General features: G+C 53.3%; 1 protein-coding gene across 4 annotated transcripts in view; it reads left to right on the plus strand.

The window, feature by feature from the left end:
* Window positions 1-26,616, plus strand: part of LOC140385541 (peroxidasin homolog) — a 757,374-nt gene that overhangs the window by 448,329 nt on the left and 282,429 nt on the right. For all 4 annotated transcript variants that reach the window (XM_072467791.1, XM_072467793.1, XM_072467792.1 and 1 more), the window contains one exon: window positions 21,036-21,153. In XM_072467791.1, the coding sequence (XP_072323892.1) occupies window positions 21,036-21,153 (118 nt within the window). The remainder of the gene's footprint in view (window positions 1-21,035; window positions 21,154-26,616) is intronic.

A 26,616-nucleotide genomic window follows, 5' to 3' on the forward strand; every position in this document is an offset into this window, starting at 1 on the left:
CCTCCGGCTGTGGACATGTCCCCAGAGCCATGTCCCATGCCCTGGGTGTTCGGATGCTGGCTGCAGCACGTGTTGTCTGCCTCCAGCAGTGTTCAGGCACAGTGTCTGATTGGACTGCTCGGCAATGACTCCCACATGCTACATGGCCCACCCTCCCCCTCTAGGGAAACAACTTGGGTAGTGTGAAGTGCTCACTGTCATGATATCTACATCAGCATATCATGGTGCAATCACACACACACTGATGGACAGGCAGTTGGACCAACCAGCACACACATAACATTGTAGCCAATCACCAGTGAGAGCACACGCACTATAAAACAGGGAACACCACAGTTCCCACTCTACCAGGAGAAAGCTCATGACATAGAGCTCACAGCGTGCCACTCAGACATAGTCCATGTGCTGAGTGCCTCACTAAGATAGTGATAGGGCTGGGTCCACAGGTCAGCTGGTGAAGCACGTACCCAAGCCAGCAGTTAGTTGTAACCGTTGTTAAGACAATAAAACAGAGTTGTACCATCTACAGCCGTGTTGGATCATTTGTGCAGCCCAGGTGGCCTGAGGTTACCATTCGGATGAACAGCTCAGAAGTAAATGGTAAATAGAAACCTAATTGCAGTGGGTTCAATTTCAATCTGTACTTCTGTTTTCAGTTCAGAACTTACTGAGAATTTGTGTCAGAGAGAACAAGCAAGGTTGTTCTCTCTGGTGGCTGTTTTTGAACAAATTCTTGTGGTTAAGCAGGTTTCAGAGTAGAGCAGAGACTTTGTTATTGTGTGTGCTATAGAGTTGGAAAAGATAACAGCTGAAGACAGGGAGGGTAAGGAATTGTGGATTGAATAAGAGCCATTGCTACAGTTTCAATGTTATCGGGGTGGGGGGGGCTGGCGGTTTGTGGTATGTTGGTCAATTGAAACTGATACGTTGGCCAGGAAATACTTCATCATAGTTAAGGCCACAAGAATGTCAACGGTGTTGTCCGTCACTTCCATGTTAGAAATATGGGGCGTGATTCTCCGAATGCCAACGCCGAAATCGCGTTCGGCGATTGGCCGGAGAATTTTATTTTTCGCCGAAATCAGGGGTGGTGCCGTTTTTCAGATGCTCCTCCCCATCAAAAATGGCATTTCGAGGAGTACGGCGCATGCCGACGTCACCTGATGCCCTCCCCCGATGGGCCGACTTCCCGACGGCGTGGGACACGTGTCCTTGCAACTTTTGTGAACCTGGCGTGCCGGCTGTGGACTGCGTCCAGCGGCACCACAGTTGGGAGGCGGGGGGGTGGGGGGGGGGAGCCATTCTGCTGTCAGGGGGGCTTTTATGGAGGCAGGGAGGACTGGTGGGGGATGGTCCGAGGGTGGCGAGGGGGATTACACGGGGGGCACTGTCTGGCAGGCCGGGTCCACAAATGGCTGCCGCCATGTTGTACAGCATGGCCGCAGCTGTGCGCTTCCACGGCCACAGACCAGCTATTCTGTGTCCGTATCTGCAAGTAAAGCTGGGGGCTTTACGTGGCGTGGCTGCTAGCCCCCCACCGGTTGGAGCATTGGTGCGGGGGCGGCACCAACCTTTTGGTCATAAGACCAGATGCTTCCTCCGGACATAACGCAAAATCGGAGAATTCAGCCGATGGACTTTTAAATTCGACACAATGCCTGCCTGAATGTTGTCCTGAGGAGGAGCATGCAATGCCTGCCTGAATGTTGTCCTGAGGAGGAGCATGCAATGCCTGCCTGAATGTTGTCTTGACAAGGTGCTCGTACTGCACCGCCTGAATGTTGCCCAGGTGAACAAGACGGATCCTATTGAAAGCATCCTGTAAATGGCAAACCATTGAAACTGAAGGTTGATACTTGGGCTTCAGTGACAGTCATGTGTGAGCAGACCTTCAATTATATCCTTACAGGAACCCAAGTCCTAGGTTTGAGCAGCACCAAGACCAAGCTATCGACTTCTAAGGGGGAGACCCTTAAAATACTCTGAACTATCGAAATGCCAGTTACTTCTAAGGGGCAAGAAGCCAGTCTGCCCTTAGTTGTCCTCGAAGGGCACAGACGCAGCCTCGTGAGAAGAGACAGGTTAAAACAAATCAAACTTAACTGCTGGAGATTTTTAACATTTCTGATGGTGTCCTACAAGATGTGCTACAAAGGTACAAGGATGTTTCCCACTGTGAGCTTGGTCCGGATCAAAGGCTTGAAGGCCAAAATCTATATAAATCCAGATTCAACACCCAGGTTTTTAGAGCCTGGCCAATCCCCTATGCCTTCCATCAGAAAGTAGAAGCTAAGTTGAAGCATCTAGAAGAACTGGGCACAATCAGACCAATCCAGTTCTCAGCATGAGCAATCTCCATAGTTCTGTCCTCAAGCTGGACAGGTCTATTACAAGTTAACCAGAAATCAAGCTGCCCAGGTGGATAGTACCGAATCCCCATCTATGCCAAGTTGGCAGGGGGCCTTCATCAGCTACGCCTACCTCCAATTAGAGTTGGATGAGGAGTCCTAGAAAAATGCCACAATAAGTATCCAGGAGGAATTCTATCAAAACACAAGACTGTAACTTGGAATAGCGTCAGCCTGCGCTATTTTCCAGTGTATTATGGAAAATATCCTCCAAGGTAATGGTATACGAATTAGACTGTTTTCCGAAAAAATGTAGAGGGTTACGGGGAGAAAACAGGAGAATGATACGGTGTGAATGGCTAATTTGGAGAGCTGCGCAGACATGATGGCCCAAATGTGCTGTAACAACCCAGTGACTCTGTGCTGAATACCTCTTCACTCCACAGAAATCTAAAGACCAGCCAGGAGTGCAATGGAGTACTCACCATTCATTTACAGCTGCAACAGCAGTATAAATAAGCTGGATACCATTTAGCATAAAGCAGTTTGCTTGAATGGTATAGCATCACTTCCATTTCACTATGGTAGCAGTATACAGTATCTACAGGATAAAGTGCAGCAACTCATCAAGCTTATGTTGACGATACTGTGAATTCTATCAAACATGAGATACAATGTCATGAGAATTCCAACACCTTTGAGTTGCCCTTTAATTTGCACAATACCCGAACTTGGACATTAATCACCTTCATTGTGCTGGATCAATATCCTTGAACACTCTCAGCGGGATTCTCTGGAATCGGCGCGATGGCCCGATGCCGGTGTCAAAAACGGCACAAACCACTCCGGTGTTGGGCCGACCGGAAGTCGCGGAATCCTCCGCACTTCCGGGAGCTAGGTGGACGCTGGATGGGTTGGCGCCGCTCCAGCTGGCGCCGAAGGGCTGCGCCAGTCTGCGGATGCGCCAAAGTGTCAGCATGATCCCGCGCATACGTGGAACTCCCGGCGTATTCTGGGGCATGCGCAGGAGGGTGTCTTCTCCGCGCCAGCTATGGCGGAGCCCTACATGGGTCGGCACGGAAGGAAGGAGTGCCACAACGGCACAGGCCCGTCCACAGATCGGTGGGCCCTGATTGCGGGCCAGGCCACTGTGCGGGCCCCCCCCCCCCCCCCCCGAGGTCGGATCCCCCCGCGCCCCCTCAAGGCCGCCCCAGCCAACTTACCTGCCAGGTCCCGCCATGTGGGACCATGTCTAATCCACGCCGGCGGGACTGGGAAAAACCAGACGGCCGCTCGGCCCATCTGGGCCTGGAGAATTGCCGGGGGGGCCGCGACCAGCAGCCCCCGACTGGCATGGCATGAACCCCGCCCCTGCCCGAAAACCGGCGCCGGAGAATACGGCAGCCGGTGGCGGGGCGGGTTCACGCCGACCCCCGGGGATTCTCCAACCTGGCGGCGGGGTCGGAGAATCCCGCCCTCTAACTTTCATCTTTGTGGAATCCTAGAATCCACAGTGCAGAAGGAGGCCATTCGGCCCATTAAGTCTTCACCAGCCCTTGGAAAGAGTACCCTACCTAAGCCCACACCTCCACCCTATCCCCGTAACCCAAGAACCCCACCCAACCTTTTTGGCCACTAAGGGCAATTTAGCATGGCCAATCCACCTGACCTGCACATCTTTGGACTATGGGAGGAAACCGGAGCTCCCGGAGGAAACCCATGCAGACATGGGGAAAACGTGCAGACTCCGCACAGACAGGGACACAAGCCGGGAATCGAACGTGGAACCCTGGAGCTGTGAGGCAACTGTGCAACCACTGGATAACCAATGCTACAAAGACTGCAGTGATTCAACAACAACTAGGATCAGGTTACCCACCACCATCTTCTCGGTGCAAGTAGGGATTGAAAATAAATGCTGGCATCATCTACATCCTACCTGCAAAAAATAAAATAAAACTGAACTTTTACAATGACATAATAATTTCAACTGGTCCTTTAACGTGAGAGAGTTGCCAACAATCCATTGCTCAGCTACTGGGTATCAATGTTATGATACTATTGAATGGAGATATTTATTCTTTTCAAATTTTACACAAAATGCCTTTTCCCAAGAACCTTTACAAGCAGTTTGAAAGAATTCGGACTGAGAAGCAATGTTACGGACTATAATTAATACCGTATGGTAATTCAGCAGCATATTCTTTCCTTTTGATGTTCTTCCTCATGTGGTTCTTTATTAGCAATACAACTGCGCTGAAAAAATATAGAAATGTCAGCTGCCAATATTCCGTCAGCACATTTCCAACCTTAAAATTAGAGATTTCAAAGCGCTTTCATACTCTAATGCATTTATTCCCAACCTTGAAAGTATGTATTTTTAAAAATATTTTTTATTCTCCTCCTTTTTCACATTTTCTCCCAAATTTACACTCACCAACAACAAACAATAATCAGTAACAAATATGTCAATCGCCATATCAATATCAACGATCCCATCCTCCCACCAAACCCCAAACATTAGCCCGCATGTTCACATAAACAAATGACAAAAAGGAATCAGGAATCACCCATAGTCACCATCAACACACACCGTCCCCCCAAACCTCCCCGCCCCCCCCCCCCCAACTAATGTTTGATGTTATCCAGTTCTTGAAAGTGCAAGATGAATAATGCCCATGAATTTTACAACCCCTCCATCCTTCCCCTCAGTTCAAACTTAACCTTCTCAAGAGTCAAGAATTCCAACAAGTCCCCCCGCCACGCCAGGGCACAGGGTGGAGAGGCTGCCCTCCAACCCATCAGGATCCGCCTTCGGGCGATCAACAAGGCGAAGGCTACAACATCTGCCTCCGCACCCGTTTCCAACCTTGGCTGGTCTGACACCCCGAATAAGGCCACCCGGGGACCCGGGACCAGTTTCACATGCACCACTTTAGAAATTACCCTAAAAGCCTCCTTCCAGTAATCCTCTAGCTTTGGACAGGACCAAAACATATGAACGTGATTAGCGGGGCCCCCCCTGCAACATTCACACACATCTTCTTCTCCTTCAAAGAATCGGCCCATCCTCGCCCTCGTGAGGTGTGCTCTGTATACCACCTTCAGCTGTATCAGCCCCAACCTCGCGCACGAGGTGGAGGCATTCACTCTCCGGAGCACCTCACACCAGAACTCCTCCTCCATATCCTCTCCCAACTCTTCCTCCCACTTTGCTTTGATCCCTTCCAGTGGTGCCTTCTCCTCTTCCAAAATAGCTCTGTAAACCGCTGACACTACCCCCTTCTCCAGTCCCCCTGTCGTCAGCACCTCCTCCAGCAATGTGGAGGCCGGCTCCACCGGGAAGCTCTGTATCTCCTTTCTGGCAAAATCTCGAACCTGCATGTATCTAAACATTTCCCCCTGCTCTAGCCCACACTTCGCTTCCAGCTCCTTCAGCCCTGCAAACCGACCCCTAAGAAACAAATCTTTTAGTGTCTTAATCCCCTTCTCCTCCCATTTCTGAAAATGTCATCCCACCTCCCTGGCTCAAATCTGTGGTTCCCCCGAATCGGCATTTCCCTTGACCCTGCCCCCAACCCGAAGTGTTGGCTAAACTGCCTCCAAATTCTCAATGAATCAATTTTTACCGGACTCCCTGAGTACTTCCCCGGGGCTATCGGGAGCGGCGCTGTTGCTAGTGCTTTCAATCCCGGCCCTCTGTACAAACTCTCCTCCATTCTGACCCACTGGGAATCAACCCCTCTGACCCAGCTCCACACCTTCTCCACATTCGCTGCCCAGTAGTAATACATCAGGTTCGGAAGACCCAAACCCCCTGCCTGCCTTCCCCTCTGTAGCAGCACCTTTCTAACTCTGGCCACCTTCCATCCCCATATGAACAACGTAATCCTTCCCTCAATCTCTTTGAAAAAAGCCTTTGGCAGGAAAATCGGCAGGAATTGAAAAATAAACAGAAATCGCGGCAACACGTTCATTTTAACCGCCTGTACCCGACCAGCCAGTGACAGAGGGAGACCATCCCACCTTGCCAGATCAGCTTTCACTCTCCCCACCAGACTAGAATTGTTGTACCTGCGGAGCCCCCCCCACTCCCGGGCAACCTGCACCCCCAGGTACCTAAAGTGAGTCCCTGTCCTACGGAATGGCAGCACCCCAACCACTGCCCCCATCCCCGACCGAGACACCACAAAATACTCACTCTTGTGTAGATTTAGTTTGTACCCCGAGAAAGACCCAAACACCCGAAGCATCTCCAATATTCCCCCTATCGACACACTCAGTTCCGACACGTATAACAGCAAATCATCGGCATATAAGGACACCCTATGCTCTATCCCCCCCCCTGCGTATTCCTTTCCATACTCCTGAACTTCTTAATGCGATGGCCAACGGCTCAATCGCGAGTGCAAACAGCAGGGGGGACATAGGACATCCCTGCCTAGTCCCACGGTAGAGAGAAAAGTATCTCGAGCTGATGTTGTTTGTGCGGACACTCACCCTCGGCTCCTTATATAGTTGCTTTACCCAGTTCACAAATCTTGGTCCAATCCCAAACCGCTCCAGAACTGCCATCAAGTGCCCCCATTGTACCTGATCAAACGCCTTCTCAGCGTCCAATGCCACAACCACTTCTGTTTCCTTCCCCTCTGCCGGTGCCATAACGACGTTCAATACCTTTCTAACATTTGAAAAGAGCTGCCTCCCTCTCACGAACCCCGTCTGATCTTCACCTATCACCTTCGGGAGGCACTCCTCCAGCCTACCTGCCAGGACCTTCGCCAATACTTTTGCGCCCACGTTCAGAGGCGATATGGGCCTATACGACCCACACTCTGTCGGATCCTTAATTTTTTTTTGCGACAGGGAAATCGATGCCTGCCCCAAGGTTTGTGGCAACACCCTCTTCCCTATCGCCTCTTCAAACATCCCCACCATCAGGGGTGCCAGCTTATCCTTGAATTTTTTATAATATTCCATCGGAAACCCATCCGGCCCTGCCACCTTCCCCGACTGCATCCTCCCAATCACATCCTTTATCTCCTGCTCCACTATCGCTCCTTCTGATGTAGTCCTGTCCCCCTGCCCTAACCTCAGGTACTCCAACCCATCTAGAAAGTCCTGCATCTCACGGTCTCCCCCAGGTGGCTCTGACCTGTACAACCTCTCATAAAATTCCTCAAAAGGTTTGTTAATCAGATCCGGAGCCACCACCAACCTCCCTGCCCTATCCCTCACCTGAACAATTTCCCTTGCCGCTGCTTCCCTCCAGAGCTGACCTGCTAACATATGCCTTATCTCTATGTTCGTAAACTGCACCCCTTTCTCGCCTCAGTTGGCGCACCGCCTTCCTGGTAGACAGCCGTTCAAAGCTCGCCTGTAGTTCCTTCCTCTTTTCCAGCTACGTTGGGTCCCCATCTTCTGCATAACTCCTATCTATCTCCAACATCTCATCTATTACCCTCTGCCACTCCAACCTCTCCTCTTTGTCCACCCTGGCCGCAAAACAAAATCACCTCACCCATCACCACTGCTTTTAGATCCTCCCAGACAACTGCCTTCGACACCTCACCCGTACAGTTGAAACCTACATATTCCTTAATTACCTTTTCAATTTTGTCATAGAACACTTGGTCCCCCAAAAGTCCCACATCTAATTTCCACCCCCGCCTTATGCGCTCCCCCCTTCTCCAGTACCATACCCACCCAATGTGGAACATGATCTGACACTGCAATTGCCGAGTATTCCGACCCTTTAATCCCAGCCAGCAAAGCCTTCCCCACCATGAAAACGTCGATCCGCGAGTATACCTTATGGACTGCTGAGAAAAATGAGTACTCCCGTGCCCTCGGGTGCAGAGACCTCCAAGGATCCACCCCTCCCATTTCCACCATTAGCCCAGCCAATGCCTTCGCCCCCCCCCTGATGGGACCAGCGAGCACGGCGGTGACCTGTCCAACCTTGGCTCCTGCACCAAGTTCCAGTCCCTCCCCACTATCAGTTCGTGTGTGTCCAAGTCGGGGATGGCCCCAAACACCTTCTTTGGAATCCCACACCGTCCCAATTGGGACCGTATACACTTAACAGCGCCTCTAACCTCTCTTCCAGTGCCCCTGTCACAATCACCCCCCTACATTTCTTCTCGAAAAAACATCTCCCAGCATAAATGCCTCCCCCCCCCCCGCTCGCCTCATAGGCCCATCGAAAACTGCTAACCAGGTTCCAATGTCCGCAGCACTCCTCTCACCTCACCTCCGTTCACTAGCCGCCAAGATATACTGCCCCTCCCACCCAGTCCCAGAGAAAGAAAAAACAAAAACAACAATCAAACCCATACAATTCACTAAACTAAGATATAACCATCACAACACAGAATGCCAATCAACCCAACCAATAACTTGAACTCTGTAACAATGTGAAGAGAAGTAAATTACAATATACGTTAGTAAAAAGAAAGTTATAGCATTTATATATTTTCCAGCCTCCCAATCACAGTCTCTTCCAGCTCCGCTCCTCACGTCTGTCCCAAGCCTTCTGCCCTCACAAACGCCTCAGCCGCCTCCGCTGTCTCAAAATAAAAGTCCTTGGCATCATACGTCGCCCTCAGCTTCGCCGGGTATACCATACCAGATCGGACCCCCATTTTGTACAGTGCCACCTTCACTCGCCCGATCGCCGCTCGTCTTTTTGCCAACTCCACTGTCAGGTCCTGGTAGATCCGAACTCCAGCACCATCTCACTGCACCTCGCGCTTCTGCTTCGCCCAGCTTAACACCTCCTTTTTGCAGTACTTATGGAAGCAAATAATTACTGCTCTTGGCGGCTCATTCACTTTGGGCTTCAACCTTAATGACCAATGAGCTCGGCCCAGTTCGTACCGGGAGAGGTTCTCACCCTCCCCCATCAGCTCCGCCAATTTCTTAGTGAAGTGCTCTGTTGGCCTTGGACCCACTGCCCCTTCGGGCAAGCGCACAATTCTCAGATTGTGCCGCCTCGAGCGGTTCTCCAAGTCCTCGAGCTTTGCTCGGAGTCCTTTGTTGACCTCCACCACTCTCCGCAGCTCGTCCCCCATTGAGGTGAACTGGTCGCTGTGCTGCGACACGGCCTCCTCCACTTCCTTCATCTTCTCGCCCTGCTCTCTCACCTCGGCAGATGACTTTGCCACAGCTACCCTCACCAGGGCGATTGCCTCCTCCACCAATGACTTCAATGCGACCGCCGTCTCCTTCCTCAAAGCCTCCATGTGCCTCGCAAACAGCTTTTCCAGGTGCACCGCCATCACCTCGGTCATGTTCTCCACCGTAAGTAGTGCGGCCCCAAAATGCGGTCTGGCATCCGCCATCTTGTCAGCACTTTTGCTCGTCCTCTCATTCAACGACGAGCCCGCGTTTCCTCCCTTCATCGATGCTGCTCTTCGCATCCTTTAACGGCTTATTATTTTTCCTTTTTTTCACCCTTCTTCTTCAATCTTTCTTTTCTTACATTTTTTTAATAGAAAAAAAAACTTTTTTCCTTCCTTCAAAAAAAAGGGAAAAAAAAAACTTTCACCAAATTTCTTTAAAACTTCTTTCTCTTCTTTTTTGTATTCCTCCAGAATTTCCCTGGGAACGGACTTCAAACTTCTCACCACATTCTAGGCGAGAGCCATCCGATGTGGGACATCTCACCTACATCGCGCCCTGGCTTCGGGCCTGCCACCACGGCCTCCGTTTAGCTCCGCTCCCGCTGCTCTGACCTCCGCGCGCACTGGGCCCGACGCCTCAGCACCAGCCGCCCGACACCTGCGCGGGGTTCCTCGCCGGTTTTCAAACCGGCCCTGTTTGCTACCCGGAACGGCCCCAAAGGCTGCCAATAATCGTAATAGTGGCCACCGGCGGGAGCTCTTCTCGATGCGGCCAACCCGCTCGCAAACGCCACTGTATCAGAGATACAACTGCAGAGTGGAGTTTATGGTAGCAGCCAGCACTGTATGGCTGGGCGGCGGGCAAGACCTTTGCACCTGACCACCTGCTTTTCATTAATTATGCATCCGCAAGGAACTCGCCAAATTCCCGTGCAGGGCAGGCAGTGATACACATAGGGTACAAAGCAAGGATTGACTTTTATGAGATAGACAGGTCAAGGACTGTAATGTTATGAAAGCGATGCTCCGGAACATCTCATGAGTACTCAATCATTGATGTTGTGTCAAAACCTACTAGACCACATCTCCCCAGATGCCGAAGCAATGCAGGGTGTAATCTTTGGAAAGGGAATGTTTGTCGCAACATTACACATTAATTTTTTAAAGATTCTCCAGCCCTCAGTTCCCCGCTCCTGGGCTCTCCGCCTCAGGGATCCCCGCTCCTGGGCTCCCCACATCAGGGATCCCCACTCCTGGGCTCCCCACGTCAGGGATCCCCGCTCCTGGGCTCCCCACCTCAGGGATTCAGGCTCCTGGGCTCCCCACCTCAGGGATTCAGGCTCCTGGGCTCCCCACCTCAGGGATCCAGGCTCCTTGGGCTCCCCACCTCAGGGATTCGCGCTCCTGGGCCCCCCACCTCAGGGATCCAGGCTCCAGGGCTCCCACCTCAGGGATCCAGGCTCCTGGGCTCCCCACCTCAGGGATACAGACTCCTGGGCTCCCCACCTCAGGGATCCAGGCTCCTGGGCTCCCACCTCAGGGATCCAGGCTCCTGGGCTCCCCACCTCAGGGTTCCCCGCTCCTGGACTCCCCACCTCAGGGTTCCCTGCTCTTGGGCTCCCCACCTCAGGGTTCCCCGCTCCTGGGCTCCCCACCTCAGGGATCCAGGCTCCTGGGCTCCCACCTCAGGGATCCCCGCTCCTACGCTCCCCACCTCAGGGATCCAGGCTCCTGGGCTCCCCGCCTCAAGGATCCAGGCTCCTGGGCTCCCACCTCAGGGTTCCCCACTCCTGGGCTCCCCACCTCAGGGATCCAGGCTCCTGGGCTCCTCACCTCAGCGTTCCCGGTTCCTGGGCTCCCTACCTCAGGGATCCAGGCTCCTGGGCTCCCCACCTCCGGGATCCCCGCTCCTGGGCCCCCCACCTCAGGGATCCAGGCTCCAGGGCTCCCACCTCAGGGATCCAGGCTCCTGGGCTCCCCACCTCAGGGATACAGACTCCTGGGCTCCCCACCTCAGGGATCCAGGCTCCTGGGCTCCCCACCTCAGGGATCCAGGCTCCTTGGCTCCCCACCTCAGGGTTCCCCGCTCCTGGGCTCCCCACCTCAGGGTTCCCTGCTCTTGGGCTCCCCACCTCAGAGTTCCCCGCTCCTGGGCTCCCCACCTCAGGGATCCAGGCTCCTGGGCTCCCACCTCAGGGATCCCCGCTCCTACGCTCCCCACCTCAGGGATCCAGGCTCCTGGGCTCCCTGCCTCAAGGATGCAGGCACCTGGGCTCCCACCTCAGGGTTCCCCGCTCCTGGGCTCCCCACCTCAGGGATCCAGGCTCCTGGGCTCCTCACCTCAGCGTTCCCGGTTCCTGGGCTCCCTACCTCAGGGATCCAGGCTCCTGGGCTCCCCACCTCAGCGTTCCCCGTTCCTGGGCTCCCTACCTCAGGGATTCAGGCTCCTGGGCTCCCCACCTCAGGGTTCCCCTCACCTGGGCTCCCCACCTCAGGGATACACGCTCCTGGGCTCCCCACCTCAGGGATCCAGGCTCCTGGGCTTCCCGCCTCAGGGATCCAGACTCCTGGGCTCGCCACCTCAGGGATACACGCTCCTGGGCTCCCTACCTCAGGGATCCAGGCTCCTGGGCTCCCCACCTCAGGGTTCCCCACACCTGGGCTCACCACCTCAGGGATACACGCTCCTGGGCTCCCCACCTCAGGGATCCAGGCTCCTCGGCTCCCCACCTCAGGGTTCCCCACACCTGGGCTCACCACCTCAGGGATACACGCTCCTGGGCTCCCCACCTCAGGGATCCAGGCTCCTGGGCTCCCCGCCTCAGGGATCCAGACTCCTGGGCTCGCCACCTCAGGGATCCGGGCTCCTCGGCTCCCCACCTCAGGGATCCAAGCTCCTGGGCTCCCCAGCTCAGGGTTCCCCGCTCCGGGGCTCCCCAGCTCAGGGAACCCCGCTCTTGGGCTCCCACCTCAGGATCTCCATTCCTGCACTCTGCACCTCGGGGATCCCTGTTCCTGGGCTTCCTGGACCTGAGATGCACTGCAGCTGGTGTTGGCTGCTCCTCCAATCACAATTTGTTTCTCTGCCACATGAGCCTGTTAGCAGCAAATGCAGAAAAGAAACAGCCTGTGATTGGAGGAGATTCTCCACACAGAATCTCCCATTCAAACTTACCTGTCTGACGAGCATTTAGAAAACTTGCTCTGGGGGTTCCTGAGAGAGGCTTTGTGGGCCTTATCCGCCTGTGGGTCAGATGTTGGACAAGCCTGCTCCATGCTATGACAGTAACCTTAAATCTTCTGCCACCAAAATTGTTGTTCAAAAACATTGCCAATACCAGCTGTATGTGTTCTTAAACATAACAAAAGCTCTGTCCATAGCCTTTACTTCTCTTTTAAAACATCATTGTCAGCTAGTGGTTCAAAACCTCCTCTCAATTCAGAATGCGGTAGCCCTTGAGATTTAAATGAGCAAATTAACTGAGCTTTCATTGAAAGGCAAATATTTTAGTTATACTGTTGTACAAATACCTATTCTTTACATTTACTAAAAGTAGCAATGAACATGACACAATAGTTAGGTCTGGATTACGATAGGATACGCGGCACCCAAAAAAGCTCTATGTTCAGTTCCGGGCACATTTAATGGGTGTTTCTCGGCGCTGCAGCGTTGCTATTCAATGGCACTTTGCCAATTTTCTGGGCCTCGGTGAGGAACTCCCCGTCGAGAACACACTTTACTAATTTCCTGCGCTGGTGAGCTGAGCCGGCCAGTGCAGGAAGACTACTCGCGGATCAGAGCGCTGTTTTTAAAGGCAGCCCCAATCTTCTGACCCCCCTCAGCGAACACAAACCGGGCTCCGGACCCCCTCACTTCATCCAACTTACCTCTTCTGGGTCCTTGAGCACCCCCCCCTCCCCCCCCTCCCCCACCTGTTATGGGCAAGGCCCTCCTGTCCCAACCCCAGCACAGGCAACCTGCACCTTGGCAGTGCCATCCTGATACACTGGCAGTCCCCCTATCAGCCTGGCCGTGCCACCCAAGGCACTCTGGCACTGCCAGGATGGCAGTGTCAAGGTGTCAGGCTGACAGTGCCCAGGTGCCAGTGAGTGCTGGGGGTGCCAACCTGCCCAATGCCTGAACACCTGGGGAGGCTCCAATGGCCGAGGACACGCCCTCAGGTACCCCCTCATACCCCCTTAGGTACAAATGTGGACCATTACTAAACCGCACCCTAGTGAGGTCTCCCAGGCATGGCTGGAGAATCTCGGGTCTCGGGTGATCTGCCGAATGCATATTTAAATGAGCCAAAAACTATATCCATAACTGGATCTCGCCCAGCGAGCGCAAGATCCAGATCGCGATGTCTCGCGAGAGTGTCGTGAATATCGCTAGAGGCCGCTCGCGAGATTCAACAGCCTCGATTGACACCAAGTCGGGCGTGAAGAGGCTGCTGAATTCCACCCATAAAGTGTGAAGCTTAACTGCTAATGTTATCAACAACAATAAAAACAGAAAATATTGGACAATCTCAGCAAGCTTGATAGCATCTTTGGAGAGAGAAGGGAGCTAACATTTTGTGTCTGGTTGACACGCTGAGATTGTCTGGTACTTTTTGTTTGTGTTTAGGATTCCAGCAGCCGCAGTAATTTGCTTTGACCATTATTATATTGTGTACTGGATGAAATTGTAACACACATTTCCCCCACCAGGAGAAAGTTCCTGCACATGTGTCCTTGGACTAAAATATTTTGAGACAGAAACATGGCGGTTGCAAGCCCACCCTGCTGCCGCTGCTGGAGAGGACAGAGAATTTGGTGCACAGCCAAATGTCCCATTCACTGCAGCAGTACCGGAGAGTCCCGCTGTCATGAACGGACAGAGAATCTAGGCCGGGATTCTCGGAAAACACAGCTAAGTGTTAACACCGGCGTAAACACCAGAGTGTTTCACGCCGGTGTCAATGGGCCCCTTGGCCCAGCGATTCTGTTGCCCACAGGGGGCCAGCACGGCGCTGGAGTGCTCTGCGCTGCTCCAGCTGCCGTACGTGGCTCTGTACTGCTCGCTTGCGCGGCAGCACCGTGCAACATGGCGGAGCCACACAGCGGGCCGGCCCGGAAGAAGGTAAGCCCCCCCCCCCTCCCGGATCACACGCGCCCGCCGATCGGTGGCCCCCGATCACTCGAACAGGAATCCAGGGGCACAATACTCCCTGAGTAGGCAGGTGAGTTCTGAAATCGGTTGTGATTTTCATTGGCGGTTAGGGGTGCTTGGGGAATTAATGACCAGGTACATTTTCTGGTACCGGGATTTCCACTGGAAGAGCTGCTCTTCCTGACGCCACTAATATTTTAATTTTCATCATACTTTCAAGGCTTTTATTGATCGTCAAGTAGGTTCTACTGAGTGGATCATCCAGTGCAGATATGTTGATCGAATAGTTATTTGGTAGTACTTCACAAGAAGAAACAAAGCAGTTCTGTGCTCCTATTGGCCTGTCTGCCTTTTCCTTTGTGAGTTAGGCAATATGTAGTCCCAGACCTGACTTTAATCTGAAGGTTACACTGACATTTCTGCTCTCTAACCCAAACTAGGAGAATTTTCCAGCTTTCTCATTAACTTGGTCTCTTCAAAGTGCGTGCAAGTCTTCCATCCATGTTCTGTATGGTGAACTATAGAGTCAGCATTTTTCTGCTTCAGGTGCAGGACTGGCTCCCTCTATTTCCCCAATCTCTCTCTCTGTCTCAGATGCTTGCAGGCTCACGTGTTTCTGTGATGCTCAGTAATATCTTAGGAAATCTTGTAACCTGATAATAAAGTGTCTTGATATGGACTCCTCCCCTCTGAAAGGCCGTTTCTATGGCATTGTGAGTCATATTGACCTTATTTCCAGGTTGAGGTGTTGGGTACTCTGAGGTACAGATGAACCAACATGGTTGCGATTGGTACAACGCAGTTTTATTCCAACTAACTATTTACACATCTGACTTGGTACTCAGCACGTTGTGACTGTGTGAGTGTCTTGCTAATGAGGTCCTGGCCCTGTGCTGTCTCCAGATGGACTGCCCAGGAGGTGTCGTGTTTCTTGTCTTATACTGTGTCTGCTCTTGTCTGTGATTGGCTGTCGTGTTATGTGTGCTAATTGGTCTGTTGGTCTGTCTATCATTATGTATGTGTTATGATGTATGTTTGAATATCATGACATCCCCCTTTTTTACAAGATTATGTGCCTACGTGGTTATAAATATAAATGTGTCCTGAGTGCAGCTAAAGGTGTGTGTGTGTGCGTAATATTTACAGCATGTACATGGGGCTTAACTATATACAAGGGGCGATGTCAGGTGTGACATGCTAACGAGGTTGTACCATAACAAAAGAAGAACAACGTTGAAATTTGGACCGATCAAACGAGGCCTGGAACGATAAAACAGTGACATGTTACAAAACAGTAGTTGCTAAAGTGTGACGTGTGAACAGTCTCATAAGTCCAGTCTAGTAGGTGGGTGACGAATTCGGGTTGACCGCCTCAAGGGTGGGTCGAGAACCACCGGCTGAGGTGCGAGCCTGGCCACGGGCGGCGACAGAAGGGGCATGGTATATGGCAGCTCCACAAAGTCACTATCAGGAACCTGTGGAGGACACGGCGTCCGTGTAGGGTCCCGTTGCGAGCGTGGAAGTAGGCGAAGGGCTCGGCGATTGCGCCTACGCACGGATCCATCCGGCATGCGTACGAAGAACGAGCGGGGAGCCACGCGTCGGAGAACTTCGGCAGGTGCTGACCAGCCACCGTCTGGTGGGTGGATACGGACGTTGTCTCCAGGGGCCAGGGAGGGAAGATCAGTTGCCCGTATGTCGTACGATCTCTTCTGGCGATCGCGCTACAGTTGCATCCTATGCAGTAGCGGAGCATGGTCTATTGTTGGTGCCAGGATGGAAGGCACAGTGGTTCTGAGGGCGCGACCCATCAGCAGCTGTGCTGGTGAGAGACCAGTGGCTAGTGGGGCCGAGCGATAGGCCAGCAGGGCGAGGTAGAAGTCCGACCCGGCAGCAGCAGCCTTGCAGAGGACCCGCTTGGCAATGTGAACGCCCTTCTCCGCCTTTCCATTGGACTGGGGATGCAGAGGGCTGGACGTCACGTGTGTGAAGCCATACGAGGCTGCAAAGGACGACCATTCATGGCTGGCAAAACAGGGCCCATTGTCCGACATGACAGTAATCGGAATGCCGTGGCGAGCAAAGGTGTCTTTGCAGGCCCTGATTACAGCAGACAACGTCAAATCGTGTAGGCGTATGACTTCTGGGTAGTTTGAGAAGTAGTCAACTATGAGGACATAGTCCATGCCGAGTGCGTGAAATAGGTCGACACCCACCTTCGCCCAGGGGGACGTCACCAGCTCATGGGGCAGAAGCGTCTCAGGAGGTTGCGCCGGCTGAAACCTTTGGCAGGTTGTACAGTTGAGCACCATGTTGGCAATATTGTCACTGATGCCCGGCCAGTATACCGCCTCTCGGGCCCTCCATCTGCACTTCTCGACCCCCAAGTGGCCTTCGTGTCCTTCCAGCTTCAGAAGGACACCATCAATGATGGCTAGATCATCTCGTACATTGTAGAACTGCGGGCACTGCCCTTTAAGCCATCCTACCGTCATGTGGCGCATCACTCGCTGCAGAAGGGGGTCGGCCGCAGTCTCTCGGCGGATACGGGCCAGACTGGAGTCGTCAGCCGGCAGATTTGCCGCTGTCAAAGCCACCTGTGCCTCGACCTGACATACGAACCCCTCCGCATCTGGCGGCGTGCTCACTGCTCTGGATAGGGCATCCGCCACGATGAGGTCCTTCCCTGGAGTGTAGACCAGTTGGCAGTCGTACCTCCTGAGTTTAAGTAGGAGGCGCTGGAGGCGAGGGGTCATCTCGTTCAGGTCCTTGTTTATTATGCTGACCAGGAGGCGGTGGTCAGTTTCGACCATGAACCGTGGAAGACCATAGACGTAATCGTGGAACTTGTCTAAACCGGTTAGCAAGCCCAGGCATTCTTTTTCGATTTGCGCGTAGCGCTGCTCTGTGGGGGTCATGGCCCGCGATGCATAGGCCACTGGGGCCCATGATGTCTTCCCTCTGCAGGAGCACTGCTCAAATGCCGGATTGGCTGGCATCAGTTGAGATTTTGGTGGCACGAGACGTGTCAAAAAACGCCAACACTGGTGCTGTAGTGAGTTTGCCTTTGAGCTCCTCCCCTTCCAGCTGGTGTGTGTGTTGCCACTGGAACTCTGTGGATTTTCTGACGAGGTGGCGCAGAGTCGTCGTGTGGGAGGCAAGGTTGGGAATGAACTTCCCCAGGAAGTTGACCATGCCAAGGAAGCGTAGGACAGCCTTCTTGTCGGCCGACTGCGGCATGGCTGTGATGGCGCTCACCTTGTCTGCATCCAGACGGACCCCTGACCGGGAGATATGGTCCCCCAGGAACTTCAACTCAGTCTGGCCAAAGGAGCACTTGGCTCGGTTGAGGCGCAGGCCGTTTTCCCGTATGCGGGCAAAAACGCGTTGGAGACGATGTATGTGCTCCTGCATCATACCAGATGATCATCACACCAGTGGACCAGATGATGATATCGTCCACATATACGCGCACACCTTCGATGCCTTCCATCATCTGCTCCATGATTTTATGGAAGACCTCGGATGCCGAGATGATGCCAAATGGCATCCGGTTGTCGCAGAATCTGCCGAAAGGGGTGTTGAAGGTACATAGCTTTCGGCTGGACGGGTCCAGTTGGATCTGCCAAAATCCTTTAGAACCATCCAGTTTCGTGAATATCTTCGCCTGGGCCATTTCACTGGTGATCTCCTCCCATTTGGGTATGGGATAATGTTCCCTCATAATATTATTATTGAGGTCCTTGGGGTCTATACAGATGCGGAGCTTGCCAGAGGGCTTCTTGACACACACCATGGAGCTGACCCATGGCGTGGGCTCCGTGACCCTGGATAGGACCCCTTGGTCCTGGAGATCCTACAGCTGTTGCTTGAGGCAGTCTTTAAGTGGCGCAGGAATCCTGCGAGGTGCTTGAACGACCGGGATGGCGTCCGGTTTGAGGCGAATTCGGTAGGTGTATGGCAGTGTTCCCATGCCTTCGAATGCCTCCTGGTTGTGGGCGAGGAGCGATTGGAGTTGTGCGTAGAACTCTGCATCCGGGAAGTCAGACGTGCGGTCTGGAGAGAGATAGAGAATTTGTTGCACAAGGTGGAGAGCCTTACATGACTGTGCACCAGGGAGTCCTTCGACGAGCCAACTATCTCGAACGAGAGTGTGGCCGTGTGTGTGTTGTGTGTCACCTGGAGCTGGCAGGATCCCATGGCCGGGATAACGTTCCCGTTGTAGTCGACCATCTTGCACCGGGATGGCTGGATTGGTGGTCTGACCTTCATGGCATAGAAGGCTGACCATGCTATGAGGTTGGTGGAGGCGCCAGTGTCCAGGCGGAAAGTGATTGGCGATCGGTTGACCGTTAGGGTGCCACTCCATTCATCGCCTGGATTGATGGTGTTGACCCGGTTCGCATCAATGTCCGCAACCCGGAAGGCGTCTTGGTCATCTGTGTCGTCGGTTTGGATGTCGTGATGTGGAGGCTGAATGGTCCGCACGTTCCTGCGAGGCTGTCGGAGATGTGGAAGATCAACAGGTTGAGCCGCTCGACAGTAGGCAGCGTAGTGGCCCATCTTGCCACAGCGTAGGCATTGTCGGGTTTTTGCAGGACATTGCCCTTTTAAATGTGCAGCTCCACAGTTGCCGCACGTCATGACGTCATGGCGTTCGTTACGCCATTGCGCATGCGCAGTTCGGTCTTGCGTCGGGCGCGCCTGCGCAGCACGTCCCTCAGTGTTGCCGTAGGTTTTGGCGCGCACAAACGCGGGAGGCCTCTAAAAGCGCGCGAAACGGCCGCCCTCGTCCGGGCCGCGGGCCGGGAGAAACTCGATTGCCTGGATGCGTTCAGCCTCGTGGGCGGCCTGGCTTGCCGATTCGATCGCGTGGGACCCCCTCCGTGCCGATTCGGTCGCCTGAAATTGGGCATAGCGGCTGGTCACATTTTCATGCAGGACACAGGCTTCAACTGCAGATGCTAAGCTCAGGCCTTTAATTTTTAGAAGCTGCTGGCGTAGGCCACTGGAGGCAACGCCAAAAACGATCTGGTCCCAGATCATGGACTCTGAAGTGGTGTCGTAACCGCAGGACTGCGCGAGTATGCGGAGGTGCGTCAGGAAGGACTGAAAGAGCTCATCCTTACCTTGCAGCCGCTGCTGAAAGACATACCTCTCAAAGCTTTCATTGACCTCAACGTTGAAGTGCTTGTCGAGCTTGAGGAGGACCGTGTCATACTTAGATTTGTTCTCGCCTTCCGCGAACACCAAGGAGTTGTTTACATCGATGGCGTGCTGACCTGCGGTAGTGAGGAGCATGGCAATCTTTGTTTCGTCTGAGGCGCCCTGTTTTTCATTGGCTTGCATGAACAGTTCGAATCGCTGCTTGAAGAGCTTCCAATTTGTGCCCAGGTTCCCAGCGACTTGCAACGGCTGCGGTTTGTTGCTGGTGTCCATGGCTCAGGATGGCAGATTTACCGGTAGGTATCGATTCACTCACTGGTACCATGAGGTGTTGGGTACTCTGAGGTACAGACGAACCAACACTGTTGCGATTGGTACAACGCAGTTTTATTCCAACTAACTATTTACACATCTGACTTGGTACTCAGCACGTTGTGACTGTGTGAGTGTCTTGCTAATGAGGTCCTGGCCCTGTGCTGTCTCCAGATGGACTGCCCAGGAGGTGTCGTGTTTCTTGTCTTATACTGTGTCTGCTCTTGTCTGTGATTGGCTGTCGTGTTATGTGTGCTAAGTCTATCATTATGTATGTGTTATGATGTATGTTTGAATATCATGACACAGGTCAAAAGGCCAATTAGCTATCCTTTAGGCCCACATCTTCATTCTTTTGAATTAAATAGACAGTTGAAAAATTTATAAAACCTGACATTCCTAACGCTTCTCTGTGAGACATGAAAACTAACAATTTACCGACAACCGATACAGATGGTCATGCAATTTTCCACAGGTGTGAACGTCTTGCACCTTCTCAGCATGTCCCTTGACTTGGGCCCCTGTTGTTCCCATAGTGACAAGTCACCTAGGCTTGTTGTCAGGCAGAATTTAGGGAAGGTCGCATGACCCTCTTCTCAACTCAAGTTTTATCTTAAATTAACGAAACTGTCCAAAAACAGCAATCACCAACATAATGATTTTTATATCGATTTAACAGATTATGATGGCTTAAGAATGAATGGCTAAACCAAGGCTAGTTTTCTTAACCCATCAGAAAAAAGTATATAATAAGGCAAGTCACAAGTAGAGCTGTTGGTATTTCATGTTCAATTGCTGACATTTTATTGCATGACAAAAAAATACCACCCTAAAGGGTCAGCATCTATGCATGAACGGGAATTCAATATTTTTCTTCTGAAGACGTATACTGTTTAAATATATGTGTAATGCAACTTTTTTTCCCCAAAGAGAGACCACGCATTACTTCAGAACCCCAGGATGTGGATGTAACCTTGGGAAATACTGTCTACTTTACCTGCAGAGCTGAGGGGAACCCCAAGCCTAAAATTGTCTGGCTGCACAATAAGTGAGTATGGGCAGGAAAACCTTTGAGTTGCCAACTGAATGCTGAGGTCTGACAGAAAATGATTATCGGTAAACATTATCTTTGTTCATTGGTACAGATTTTCCTTTAAGATTATTTCTTAAATGTCAAGATTTGATGAGAACCATTAAAATGTGCTTTGAGAAAATTGTGAACATTGAAGTAAAATTGAGTTGAATTACACTCTAACTGCCATGTGATGAATTTAAGGAGCATGACAATCATATTAAATAAACTAAACTGTATTTTAAGCAAAGCATAGAAGGGTAGACTCTTCCTACATATTCATCAACTATCTTTCCAATTCATTATTAAAAAGGGGATAAGAAAAATTACAGAATTAAAATTGCAATTTTTCCCACTGAAGCTTATAATTCAAATATCACCCTATATTTACAAGAACGTTCTCGCCAAATTTTTGGTTTTGAAAATTTATCAAAAGGCGAATATTCTATGTGCTGACAAGGTTATTTTGAATTAAGCCAAATTTCTACCTACTCTTCCATTGTCCCAACATTGGGGGCCACACCTTTAGCTGCATAAGTCCTAACAACTGGAATCCCAAACTGTCTCTCACTCTTCTACTTTTTTAAGACGTGTCATACATTTCTTGTGCTTGTGCTCCACTTGAGCCTCCTCCTATCCTTCCTCTAACTCTTATCAGTACAACCCTCTATTCCTTTCTCCTGCACATGCTTATCTATCCTGCCTTTAAATGCATCTCTACTCTCAACCTTGCCCCTTGCCTGAGGTATGGTGATCCTCAGATTAAAACAACACCAGTCAGCTCTTCTCAAAGGAGAAAGCAGCCTATGGTCATCTGGGACTATGGTGACTTTACCTTTACCCTTTACCTTTACTATTTATTTAAGCGACTCTTAGACAGGCACATGGACAGCAGTAAATTGAAGGGGTGTAGGTTAGGTTGATCTTAGATTAGGATAAATGGTCGGCACGACATTGTGGGCTGAAATGCCTGTACTGTGCTGTACTGTTCTATGTTCTAGTTGCTTCAACCACACCTTATCGTACTGAGTTCCACATTCCCACCACACTCTAGATAAAGACGTTTCTTCTGAATTCCCTAATTGATTTCTTGGCAACTGACTTGTATTGATGGCCTCTAGTTATGTTTTTCCACACAAATGGAAACACATGGGGCTGGATTCTCCATTAGCCGACGACAAGATCGGGAAACGCAATGGGCGGAGAATAGCCTCTGATGCCGAAATCGGGCTAGACGCCGGTTTGACGCCAAACCCTGATTCTCTGGCCCACCAAGAACAACGTAAGTACAGTAGGTATATCATTAGCCAGCCTGACGCCCGATTCTCCAGGGCTTCGATTCAGCGTCTTGAATGGGCCGATTTCCCGACGGCGTGTTTCTAATGTGCTTTTAAAAATCGTGAACCTGGCGTCCTGGCTGCTGAGTAAGAGAGAGGAGGTAGGATGTGGCGTGGGGTGACTGCGGGCTGCTGGCTTGGACACAGGCAGTGCTGGCTGCAGCAGTGGGGGGGGTGCCTGCCAGGACTGGGGGAGGGGAGGAGAGGGACAGGCCGAACAGCCAAGATGCCCCCACAGGACAGGGGCGGTGCCCAGGCACCGAATGCCATTATGACAGCCATCTTTCTGGCCACCCACCCTGGGTGCACGCAGTGACAACGGTCGTATGGATGGGCACCCCGTCCCCCCGACCACCCTACCCAACCGGCAGCCAGCCACTGGGAGACCACCCAGGGCCACACCGATGGCAGTCCCAGTGAGGGCAGTGACAGCCAACGGTATCCCTGGCAGCAGGGACGGGCCGGGCACCAGGACCGGGGGCACCGATAGGGCCTGAGTGCAGGGGTGGGGGAATGACATGCATGGGTGGGACCCACGGTGCCAACCGGGGCCACCGTGTAGCCCCTGGTACCTGGTTGGCCACGGGTGTATGCACCATGCTAACATGCTTGCCTTTCACCCCCTGCAGAAAAGAATGGTTTTTGTTCATCAACCTGCGATGCTGGCCACCGTGGCGATGGCCGCAGCCCTGCATGACGCAGCATGAGTGGGGGCTGCTCAGAGAAGAGGCGGAGGCTGCAGCAGAGGAATGGGCTGCAGAGGGGCAGGTGGCAGCAGCTCAGGCTGGAGGGTCGCCCGCCCAACAGACCGAGGAGGAGGAGGTGCTAAGGAGGCGCCGGATGAAGCCCCGCGTGTACCGGCGCCGCATGTCATTTGAGGACCTTCCAGCCCGGGCATGCAGAAGGAGATGGCAGTTGAGCAGGGAAACTGTCAGACATATGCCAGATGATGGCACACCTGGCAGCACAGGGGTGTGAGGGAGGGCACCCGCTCCGAATGGTCGCATTGAACTTATACACGATGGAGTCCTTCCAGTCGCCGAGTGGGGCCTGTGGGGACAGGTGCATCCGCGTTGTCCCTAATGCCCTGCATGCCCAGGTGGAGCGGTACATCGAGTACCCTGTGTACCACGCCCATGAAAATGCCAGGGCAACGGGTTTCGCCGACATCGCTGGGATGCCCCGGGTCCAGGGGGTGATTGGTGGGATGCATGTCGCCCTATGGCCACTGGCGAATAACAGGCCGCTGTTCACAAAAAGGAAAGGGTACCACTCCATGAACATTCAACTGGTCTGTGACCATCAGATGCGCATTATGCACGTCTGCGCCCGATACCCGGGCAGTGTACATGACTCTTTCATTCTGGCACACTCGATGATTCCCGACATGGTCGTCATGCCCCCCCCCCTGGCTGTGGGGCTGGTTGCTGTGTGACAAGGGTTACCCATTGCGGTCGTGGCTGATGACGCCTATAAAGAGGCCACAGACCGACGCGCAGACCCGCTACAATGATGCCCATACGGCGACCAGCTGGTCGAGAGGTTTTGGGGTCCTGAAGATGCGCTTCAGGTGCCTGGACCGCTCTGGAGGGGCCCTCCAGTATGAGGCTAGGAGGGTCGCCCACATCGTGGTGGTCTTCTGCTTCCTCCACAATATAGCCCAGCAGAGGGGCAATGTGCTGGAGGATAATTAGGAGGAAGGGCAGGCCTCGTCCGATGAGGAGGACGAGGGGGATGTGGGGCCTGGCCAGGCAAGGGAGGCTGCACAACGCTATCGCCAGGGCCAGCGCGCACGGGATGCACATGTCGCATCACGCTTCACAGACTAGGGGGGGAAGGGGGTTCGCTGGCCAGGGGCAAGGAAACCACCATCCCACACCCACATCCCCTCAACTCCCACACCACCAAACCCCCTCACCTCCCACACCACCAAACCACCTGCATGCACATCCCCTCCGTTATACATACCTGCGATGCTACGAGCTTGGGGGAACAGGTTGGCAGTGACAGCAGGTCTGGTCTGTAGCATGGAGGATGATGACAACCCGCTCTGCGATGAGTTTAGCGCTCCACATAGTTTATGTCTGACTCATGCCCACTGTAGCACCTTCCACCTGGGTGATCCCTGCATGCGAGCTCCAGTCCATCACTCGGTCCTGTTGAATCGCTGGGGAGGGGGTGCTGGGGACGGTCGGGGCGGGGGATCACGGTCCACCCACTGGGCCTTCACTCATCTCCCAGCCCCCACTCCCACTGGCCAGCACTGACCGCCCCACACTCATCAGACAGACCACAGAACAGGGACGAAATTCTCCGGTATCGGCGCGATGTCCGCCAACCGGCGCCCAAAACTGCGCAAATCAGTCGGGCATCGTGCCGCCCCAAAGGTGCGGAATCCTCCACATCTTGGGGGGGCCGAGCCCCAACCTTAAGGGGCTAGGCCCGTGCCGGACTAATTTCCGCCCCGCCAGCTGGCGGAAAAGGCCTTTGGTGCCCCACCAGCTGGCGCGGAAATGACATCTCCGGGCAGCGCATGCGCTTAGTCTCAGAAACGACAAATCCAGCCCATGGGGATTCTCCCAAAGGGAAACAAAGTCCCCGAGCCAGTGCATTTAGCTGCGTGTTTCCCCGCGCTCACAATGCCGAAAAACAATTGGCTATTCAACACGCCTCACGTTGAATAAAGGGCCTAAACGGGGAACGCGTGGCAAAGGCTGCACATAGTCCCGTTTTGTACAGTGGGGAGATCTGCTTGCCAGAACTCCCCATTGTAGTGAGAGATTGGGACGCATTTTTAACTGGCGCCCGATCTCCGAGGCCCCCAAAATGATCTCCGACCTTCCTCACCTATTCCAAATGCAGTATAGGTGGGTCCCCCGGCTGCCCCACACACCCCGAACACCCATGCCTGGCAACCCCAGCCTGATCATGCATGCACAAAATATGCCAGTTTAGCACCTTGACAGTGCCAACCTGCCACCTTGTCAGTGCCCCTGCCAGTGCCACCTGGGCACCCTGATAGTGCGAGCTGGCACTGCCAAAGTTAGTATACCCAGATGGGACTGCCAAGGTGACAAATTGGCACTATCAGGGTGCCCAGGTGGCATCAGCAATGCCAGGGCATCACCCTGAGCAAAGGGCATTCAGCTAGATGCTTCTGATCTCCTTGGAGTCCCCCACAAGGGCTGTTCCATCTGGTCCCCGTTTGTGGGGACAAGTGTTTTGGCGCTCGCCCAAGGTCTCTGAGGAGAAGGGGTTGAATCCCAAAGCCATAGGTACCTCGGGAATCTGCACATTAAAGTGAGGCTTACTGCCTCGCTCAAATATGCAGATTTGCTAAAAAGTGATCCCGCCCATTGTAGGTGGGATTCGCATCACAAAGACTCGCGAGATTGTGTTTAATGTCGGGAGGCATTGCGAGCCAGACACATCCCGGGAATGGGAGGCGGAATTCTCTAATCCTGAGGCTCAGTGTTGACGCCGTCATAAACGGCGTCGCGTTTTGCGACGGTGTCAACAGGCCCCCAGGATCAGCGATTCTGCGCCTCACAGGGGGGCCAGCATGGCACTGGAGCAACACACGCAGCTCCATCTGCCGATACCGGCATCAAACGGGCGGCGTGGGTCTGTGCATGCGTGCTGCGGCCGGTGCCAATTCGTGCATGCGCACTAGTTGCCTTCTCCGCGCCGGCCCCGACGCAACATGGCGGAGAATGACAGGGGCCCGGCACGGAGTAAAATAGGCCCCCACCAGGAGAAGCCAGCCCGCCGGTTGGTAGGCCCCGATCGAAGGCCAGGCCACGGTGGAGACCCCCTCCCAGGGTCGGATCCCCCCTTCCCATCACGAGGCCGGCCCCCGCAGGATGAACGCCGAGGTCCCACCGGGTAGGACCACACGTGAACGGCGCCGGCGGGACTCGGCCTATCTTGGCGGCCACTCAGCCCAACATGCGCGGAGAATTGCCAGAATGGTGCCGATTGTCCGGTCACCGGCGTCCTCCCGCCCGGAGTCTGCCGGCTTTCAATGGCCATGCTACGCCGCAGGAAGTTGCTTTTTGGGTGCAGGGTGGCTGTTGGATTGTGTCCATGCTCTGCACTTACA

Source organism: Scyliorhinus torazame, chromosome 11, assembly GCF_047496885.1.
Source record: "Scyliorhinus torazame isolate Kashiwa2021f chromosome 11, sScyTor2.1, whole genome shotgun sequence".
NCBI lineage: Eukaryota > Metazoa > Chordata > Chondrichthyes > Carcharhiniformes > Scyliorhinidae > Scyliorhinus > Scyliorhinus torazame.